General features: G+C 37.4%; 1 protein-coding gene across 4 annotated transcripts in view; it reads right to left on the bottom strand.

The window, feature by feature from the left end:
• Window positions 1–401: 401 nt before the first annotated feature.
• Window positions 402–9811, bottom strand: part of nek11.L (NIMA-related kinase 11 L homeolog) — a 152666-nt gene continuing 143256 nt past the window's right edge. For all 4 annotated transcript variants that reach the window (XM_018267502.2, XM_041566043.1, XM_041566044.1 and 1 more), the window contains one exon: window positions 402–1571. In XM_018267502.2, the coding sequence (XP_018122991.1) occupies window positions 1364–1571 (208 nt within the window). In that variant the 3' untranslated portion in view covers window positions 402–1363. The remainder of the gene's footprint in view (window positions 1572–9811) is intronic.

Raw genomic sequence — 9811 nt, 5'->3', positions numbered from 1 at the left:
AATTGAGCATAGGCTGATTCTGGTATTTCTCAAGTATCCCCAAGCTAAATACACTACTTGTGCAAAGGGAGACACAAGTTCAAAAGCTGGTAACCACATGCTCATTGGTGAGTTCTGTTGGCGGAGGACAGCTTTATGTTTGTGTTAATGTCCCTTTAATTGACAATATTTGTGCTGATCTTATGCTGAACGCAAGCACCATTGGTTTTACTTGTTAACACCTGTTTCCAACGATTTCTATTTATTGCATGTGAAACGTATTTTCTGCCTCAGTACGATCATATTTGAGCATGGCTTTTAGCAGATCCTGTTTCGCTCTACAGCTTGTAATGCCTATGGCTCACATATCATTTTACTGTCTGGAGGAGAAGTGCCTAATGACTCTACGTGGAGCCTGCCAGTCACACAAATGGAAACCACCAGTTTAATGGGGATATTTTTTTGACACATCTACATTTTTCATCAACATTTTTCCCTGACTTCTATATTTACATGGAAAACACGATAACTGATATTTTATTTAACATTAAACATTAAGTACTCATGAGAGCAAGATATACAGTACTTTCCATATATACTGTATATATATATATTTTTAACTTTAATGGACACATTTACAATTTTGAGGTTTTCATTACACAGGCAATGTTTGTGATTTTTACACATTGTGGTACAAAAGATTACAGTGAATTTACAGTGAATCGGGCTGGCTGTGCCTAATTCCAGTACTGTACATACTTCTATGTCGGGACAGCACACACAACATTGTTTTTTTACATCTGAGGTTGACAACTGTGCATCTAACTCTTTTAGGGGAGAGTGATGTAGGGGAGAGTGCTGTAGGGGAGAGTAATGCAGGGGAGAGTGAGGTAGGGGTGAGCGATGTAGGGGTGAGCGATGTAGGGGAGAGCGATGTAGGGGAGAGCGATGTAGGGGAGAGCGATGTAGGGGAGAGCGATGTAGGGGTGAGCGATGTAGGGGTGAGCGATGTAGGGGAGAGCGATGTAGGGGAGAGTGATGTAGGGGAGAGTGATGTAGGGGAGAGTGATGTAGGGGAGAGTGATGTAGGGGTGAGTGATGCAGTGGGAGGGGATCAAAGGACCAGTTAAGGTGGGATTTGGGTAAATGCTAATTTCCTTTCCTGGATATAACTACAATGACAAGTATATATCTATCACTCAGTTATGAACAAGGGGTTGCTAGGGCTGAACAGATGTTTGACTGCAAAGAGGGGTTCAAACACACTTTATACTACCAATATCGTGTCACCTCCAATTAATTCTCTGTGCAGTAACTATGTGCCAGGCAACCTGCATTGTTATTACTTGTATACAAGTGTATGATTAGCTTCTGTCATTCCATATCAAGCTTTGTTTGTTCTTGAAGACATGGCTGCCAGTTCTTCCTCAAAGTAGAGAAGTTGGTCTACCAAAAAGCACTCATTTGGCTTGGAGACCATACTCTCTAGTTGCTTCTTTACTTCCTTTTCATTGGTCTTATTTTTCCTTGCGCTCTTCAGATAGATGTAGACCTTATCGAAAGTTTTCTTGCCCAGACTCTGCACAGCTGACCTAGTAAAGAAGAAATATAATGGAATTTAATGACACTTCGTCATATAATTGGAATATGAGTGCTTAGAATTTTAGATACACAAAGGAGATACAGTAACACAGCAAATATTCTAGGTTATGTGCTATAAACTCTAAGGGGGTATTTACTAAAACTTGACTTTTTCCCACTATATAAAAACTCCCAAAACTGAATCCCCTTAATTTGCCAATAAATCATCAAAAAGTTGAGACAAAATTGTGCGTCAAATCAAATTGTGCAACTTTTTCTATTTGATGCCCAACACAAAAAACAAGAGGGCTAATATATGTGCCCTTTAGTGAAAGAATAGCAAGACATTAAGGGGCCCATTTATAAAACCTTTATTTTTTTCAAGTTGAGTTTTTTAGGGGAAAAACTCTTTTTTCATGGGAAAAATAAAAACTCAAATTTTTAGAGGTTTATCAGAAAATATGCGATTGTCCGATATTCTGATAAAGTCAAGTTTTTGCGGAAACAATTCGATAAAATCGAGTTTTTGGAACGTCAATGATACGATCTGACTTTCGATTTTGTGTTTCGATTAATGAGTTCAATTCGTGGAAGGGAGTTTGGTCGACTTTGTTTTCATAAAAAATTAGATTAATTTGATTTTCAGTAAATAGGCCACTAAGAGATTTCAAATTCGGCTAATGCAACCATTAAGGGGCTTATTTATCAAAACTAGAAGTTTAATAAATGGTCTCCATACTGTACAGTTGCAATTGTGTGTAGACAGGCTGGTTTTGATCCATGCTTTTGTACCATCAGTCAGCAAGTGAACGTGCTTGTCATCTCCAATAGACTTCATTTTAATTAAATACAGATATGGGACCTGATATCCAGAATGCTCAGGACCTGGGGATAACAGATGTTTCTGTAATTTGGATCTTCATACCTTAAGTCTACTAGAAAATCATGTAAACATCAAATAAATCCAATAGGCTGATTTTGCTTCCAATAAGGATTAATTATAGGTTAATTGGGATCAAGTACAAGGTACTGTTTTATTATTACAGAGAAAAAGGAAATCATTTTTACAAATATGGATTATTTGGATAAAATGGAGTCTATGCGAGAAAGCCTTTCCATTATTCTGAACTTTCTGGATAACGGGTTTCTGGATGATGGATCCCATACCTGTAATTCAAATGCTTAAACATAAATTTTTTTTTAATAATAAAACAGAACCTTGTACCTGGTCCCATATAAGATATAATTAATCCTTATTGGAGACAAAACAATCCTTTTTAGTTTAATTAATGGTGAAATGATTGTTAAATGATTGTTAGTAGAATTAAGTTATGAAGATCCAAATTACAGAATTATCCCTGGTCCAGAAACCACCACGTCCCGAGGGTTCTGCATAACAGGTCCCATATTTGTACTATAATTATATAACATGTCAATATCAGCACTGGCATATAAAAAGAAATATCTGTTAAACAGTGAGAGAGCCTTTTAGTGAAAGGTGAACGTTTGCTTCAGTAACAACAGGGCTGGTTTAGCTCTATAAGAACCCAGTGTAATTCTGCCAGAAGCAAACCGTAGGCAAATATCGTACATATCCGCCAGTTAGGGTATAAAAGCCGTTGATCTTGCACAAAACTGTCACAGAAAGTTAGCAAATCTAAAATAAGGAAAGCTATGCTCGCTACTGTTACTTGGCAACACCCCCTGGCAGTTGCTGTACAATGGCCTCCTGCTTGATGAATCGCTTTTATAGATCAGGGAATCTGCTGAAATGGGTGAACTGAATATATCTGTATAAGCAGAGGTGGTTATGTTCCTTACAAATACAGTTCTGCCTTAAGCAAACCCGGGGCAAACACCATACATATCTGCAATGGCTCTGTACCTGGTGCATGAAAAATGTAAAGAAAAGATGACTGTCTGGGATATTAAATATATACATTTTTCAAGCTTTAAAGACAATTCCAGCATTGAGGGTTTGTGTAGCTGTAGTACTCATTAGCATTTCAAGATTTCATATATAAATCCCTTAATACCACAGAAAAAAAACCCTGAATGCACACATTTTCTAAAATGCAGCACAAACTATAAACCTGACTAACGTTTTTATATAGAAGATTATCAAAAGCAGGCGTCCTGCCAAAATACACTGTTTTGCAGCAAATAGACTATATGATAACGTTTAGAAATACTTCACATTAATTTGGCCACATTTAAATGCCATGAATATAAGGCTTTGTACAAATATGGACCATTAATTGAGTGTAAATTAACCCGAGCATAGTGATGTATTGGTTTGTAAGGATTCACCAGCTCTGGATAAAAACAGAAACCATACCTTTTCTTTAAAAAAAGGCACCCAAGCATGGATTTTGATAACCCAAACTTAGAGTGACCACTGATTTGTCTGGGAACTACAGAATATCCATAAGTAGATGGGCAGCTATACTCCAAAAAATCCTAGTTTATTTTGTTCTACTTGCTGCTTGTGGTCTACCCTCCCCTACCACATTTAGGCACAGGGTTTAGCACAGAGTCACTGAGATGCTCACAGTTTCCATACTGCATTTACCTCTATTGATTGTTTCAGTCAGGGAAAGCGAACTAAACAATAACAAACTGATGACAGCACTGTGTTAATTGGCAGAATGAGCAGATGATATGGCATATTTACATAGAACCTGTGCAGAAGAGCAAGAACAGTAAGGAGCAGAGGGTACCTCCCACCCCTCATGAATACAGTGCAGCCAAACACAGACTGCACTGTATTCATGGGGGCAGTCAGAGGTCTCTATGCTCCACAGCAATTCAAGCAGAAAAGATGGCACTTTGTAAAGTGAAAAAAATGGCTAATTGCTCCCTTTTGTTTCAGAAAAGATATTACTTAATATGGAAACAATTATGAAATGCAAGGAATGCTTTCTTTAGTTACACAACCCTCTTAGTGAGGAAGCAGCCTGCAAAATGAATTTCAATTGATTTCTATTCAACATTCGTTGAATAGAAATCTCCCCGAACTGCCTCCTCGTGTCGCGAGGAAACTTCGGGCGACTTTGGAAAACACTGCGCTGCTTGTGCTTTAGCGAAGGCTACTTTTCACTACAGCGGATGGGAAGACACGAGGAGGCAGTTTGGGGAGATTGTCGCCCAGAAGAATAGGCGATTAGTCGCCAGATGGCAAAATCTCCCCGAATCTCCTCGTGTGAACGTACCCTTAGGCTAAGGCCACACTAGGCGATAGCGCCGCGAAAAATCGCCAGCGTAAAAACACACGCGGCGATCTTTTCTCTACTGTCGCTCGAAATTGCCTCGCTAGGCGATTTCGAGCGACAATAGAAAAAAGATCGCCGCGTGTGTTTTTACGCTGGCGATTTTTCGCGATTCCCCATAGACGCCAGCGCAAAAGTTTCCCCAGCGATTGCGGCTTAAAAGTCGCGGCGAAAAGTCGCCGCGAGTCAAATCGCGGCGCTATCGCCTAGTGTGGCCTTAGCCTTACAGTGAAGAGACTTCTGCAGGTCTATAGACTGAATTGTAATAAAGCAATGACTGCTAAACTCTGGTTGGGGATCTACTATTAACTTTTTAAAATGCTAGGCTTTGTAGATCAGCAAATCGGTCATAATATACATTTTATAAGCTTGCTGGGACTGTCAGAGTGAGGATAATTTTCATTTGTTAATTTGGAAAACTTGTTCTGTTTGGGATTCTTTTTAGCAATCAGCTGCATTTGTTTTCTGTTCTAGTTTTATCTAACTTTACATTAAAATGTTCTCTGGTTGCTTCAGCCATGTAAGGGTGCCACACTAGAGAGCAGACTGAGAACACATATATTTTCAGAGCAAAATATTTAGCAGTGTAAAAAAGGTAGAAAAAGGAGACCTGGCCAAGAGAGAAGCATTGTGTCAGCAAAGAGAGCTGCAGTGTGTTGGTCTCCCCCAGCAAAGAGAGCTGCAGTGTGTTGATTCCAGCGTTGTGTCATTGGCAAAAAGTGTCAGGTTGAGAACAACACAGATGAAGAAGCCTTCAAGACATTTTTTTGGCCTGTTACTTATTTTTTGCTCCCTCCTGTAATTTTTTTAAAAGGAGCTATTCTATTTTTTTCAGTACATGATTCATTACACCATTACATAAAAACACTTTCAATGTTTGGTATTACTGTTCCTTTGACAAGATTTTACAGGCAAATGCCTGTTAAAACTAGATTTTTATTTTTTATTTTTATGCAACATTTTAGAGTTACAATTTGCCTGTTAAAAATACTTAGTATGACAATTGCAGAGAAACATTACCTAGCTGAAGTAGTAAAACAGAAATGACAAATAACTACATGTGCACCAGTCCTGACAAAGCATACTAGGACTCAGAAACAAGAGAAACAAACAATGCTGATGTATTATAAAGGGAGGGAAACTATCTGTAACTTTTTGGGGGGTTATTTACTAAACTCCGAAAATCTTGTTTTTTTTAACTATAAAATCTGAATTTTTAGTGGGGAAAAAAACTTTTCGGGATTTATTATGGATTTATTATACCCCGAGGATGGAAAAGTCTGAATATCTGGCATCTCAGACATGCCGAGGTTGTATATAAGTCAATTGGAGAAGCTCCAAAGATATTTTGCGCTGGGTTTCGTGCAATAATCAAAAGATTTTGAAAAAACGTTTTTTTCAAGATTTTTTAGGTTTTTTTTTCCTGCAAACAAAATTTTCGGGAAAGTGTATTAATAAATAAGGAGGAAAAAACCTGTCCTTTTGGCACAACTGTGCTATGGTGATTGGTGCAGGGTGCTGTAGGGACCCTGGGGATACCAGACTTTTTTGAACTCCTGGTCAGTAGGTAGTAGTAGCTCCAGGACTCCCCTGTGTTAATAAGTGCAGCAGCGCCTGATTCAGAATGAGAGAGGAACGAGTGGCGGCAAAAGCAACTATACAGAAATACAGAGTGCATTTAATAAACACTGCAGAGAAAAAGTGCAAGTTGCCCATGTGCTTATGGTTGTGAATGAGCCCTTATGTCCTTTACGGTAAGTTTTAATACACAGACACAGAGTAGATAATGACATCATTTCTAAACAACCAAAGGCTTTCCCTTAAAATTTGCCAGTATTCCTATAGAAAAAAATATGGCAAGTATTGAAAGCAATTTTTCTACTGATTCATTAGTACTGTTTGGTTTCTGCATGATTTTGTCTGCTGTAGTACTAACACTGAAGGAATAAATGTAGGAGCTATTACATATTGCTTTTTTACTATTTTATTCCGTATATAACCAATTGGCTGGCTTCAGATACTGAACATTCATATCTATAAGACAAATTGTGACATTCTAGAATGATCATACTGCATTGAGTTAAAACATCATTTTTGTGAAGATTCTGGGCTGTTGTCCCTAGAAAGTGACTTTCAAAGCTGGTTAAGTTGTAACCTCACAGATAAATGAAATCCTTGCCAGCTAATTGGTGCCAAGAGACACTCAAGCTGAACATCTAAAAGAGCAGTGAGTGCTCTGAATGGCAATGTGTGTGCTTTGAGGCTGATGACATTAAGACATAGCAGACCTTGCACCAGAGAGAAATATTATACCAACTGTGCAATGGAAAGAAACAATATAAATCATAGACATACAAACATTATATAGTAGGTAAGTATTTTTTTTTTACACTAATAAAATAAAATGTAATTTTATTTCTAAGTGGATTCCAACTTATATAAAACATTTTATAGGTAGGTTGCCTATTTTATGGAATAAAAAGTGTGTGGCTTTTTTTGTATTGTAAGAAATTATTTCAACTAAGTTCGACACTGAGAATGAGTGCAAAATGAAGTAATAAATCTAGGTTAAATAAAGACACATTTGTGTCATTTATATTTAGCAATGCACTAAATCTATCATATACAGATCTGCCAAGTACAAAATCCTCTACTGAACGTTAGGTCTGGGAATCTGTTATTAGGACCTACATTTATCTTGGGGTTTTTCTGTGCTGAGAAGAGAATCCACGTGGAGCCTTTATATGAAACAGAAGCGCAGGGTCCAGGGCAATTAGCACCCGGATCACCCGCTTTTAATGGTAAGCGTCTCCCGGGGAGGCACATAGATACACATTTAAATATACAAATAAGTATTTAGGTCCATATAGCCAAGTCAGATTATATACAATTCACTCTCCTAGCGCTGGAAACATTTATTTGTTTGTGGATTTGATCCTACAGGAGTAGTTCCCAAACTGTGTGGAGTAATTCCCAAACTAGTGTGCCCCAAAGCAATAAAGGGGTGGGGGAAATCTGAAGACCAAATAAGGTTAATTTTGAGGGCAAGAGTTTTATTTGCTAGGCCCATAAGGAGAAGGATAGTGACTATTAGCACCATGTTTTCATATATATTTAATGCTCTTAAGATCAAAGTAGAAATTATATCAATTATTAAGTAAATAATAATCATTTTCATTTCTGCAAGAGATAACTATTCGTTACTCATTTAATGGCTCATTTAATAGTAGGAACACAGTGTATCCCCAGCATTATCTATTTATGCCCAATATACAGTACAAGTAGGGGACCTGTTATCGGGAATGCTCAGGACCTGGGGTTTTGCAGATAATGGATCTTTCCATAACTTTGATCTTCGTGCCTTAAGTCTATAAAAAGCATTCAAAGATTAAACAAACCCAACAGGATTGTTTTGCTTCCAATAAGGATTAATGAACTCATATTCGGGGTCAAGTTTTTAAACGGACTTATTTGATTCAAATTGAGTCTATTGGAGATGGGCTTCCATTTCAGAGCTTTCTGGATAAAAGTTTTTATCCAGAAAGCTCTGAAAAAGAAGGCCATCAAAATAAGTCCATTTTATTTTAAGATAATGGAACTTATATACCTATATATAGAAGAAAGTGTTCTTCAACTCGCTGCAGTTGGGAGCAGCTCTGCAGACCACAATGGATGCCCGCCATGCTGGGAAATGTTTGTGTCCTGCAAGCTTATTGCTTATAAAAAGTTGTATGGTGATTTGTGCTCTATACATAAACGGGGCCCCTCATGTCCTGGTCAACAAAATCATAGAAAAACCATGGTTCAGCTCTACCATCGGTTCCTTATAAATTGGATTTGACCAAAAAGTAAATCTTAAATACTTATTACCCTTTATATTGCAGCCATGTTGCTACTATTATAACTGTAACTAAGGATGAGCACATTACCAGTTTCACAAATCCCCAAAAAATTGCAAATCTGCACTAGAATTTCACAATGAATTTTGTATCTTTTAAAAAAAAGCCCATTGACTCCAATTCATATGGCATGTGAAAAACACCTATTGACTCCAATGCATTTGGTATGTGAAAAATGCCCATTGACTACTTTAAGAACTTTAAAACCATTGACATTTTTAAATAAAAGTAAATAGTAAAATTGCTTATAAATACTATCCCTTGATTACATTATGAAAAAAATATTTTGTGGGTGGTGTTATGTTTTGGGTAGCTGAGGATGAGTAGAGTATAACAGTGCTTTATTAGCAGAGTCAGACCGCCATTACACAACAGTAAGCTTAAACTCTAACCCTCTCCAGCTGTACAGAAAGTCCTGTGTATGCACAGTACAAGTCCTGTGCACAGTGACACCCGCAGGCCATTTGTATAAACACCACAGGTGGTGGCCCCCTTTCACATACTTTGCATGAGACTCTCCTGGACTGTGAGGAATGCAACCGCTAGAGAATGTCAGTATTAAAACCAAAAAATGTCTCTTAAATTAAAATGTTAATTATATTTTAGTACTGATTTGCCGTAACACAGAGGATTGCTTGTTAATGATGATAATCTTGTTGAATAATGAATAATAAAGATTAAGATTGTACTCCAGAGGCAACAAAAGCTTTCACCTCACCTTGTGCACAAACATCGGTACAACAATGTATTCTTTATATAAGATATAGTTGGTGAAAAAGTCCAAGGTAGACGCAGAGCTTTGCTGCAAAAAATCTTTTTATTCACACATGTTTCGAGCAAAATTGCCCTTTGTCAAGTGTACAAATTACCAATTAACACACCATCTTTATAGGAAATAGGTGGGAGGGGAAACGAAAGTGGGCGTAAGAGTTACAATTTTGCTTAGGGAGTTAACCCATTATATACCCCCAGGGTCTAGTGCAACTATAAAAATACCTTAATTGCATCAAAATCGTGTCATTATACAATGGTTATTAAAAACAATTAATACCAATTAGTAAAAAATTTGTAAAAAATGTTACT

This window comes from Xenopus laevis, chromosome 6L (assembly GCF_017654675.1).
Source record: "Xenopus laevis strain J_2021 chromosome 6L, Xenopus_laevis_v10.1, whole genome shotgun sequence".
NCBI lineage: Eukaryota > Metazoa > Chordata > Amphibia > Anura > Pipidae > Xenopus > Xenopus laevis.
This window is presented reverse-complemented; position numbering and strand designations above follow the sequence as displayed.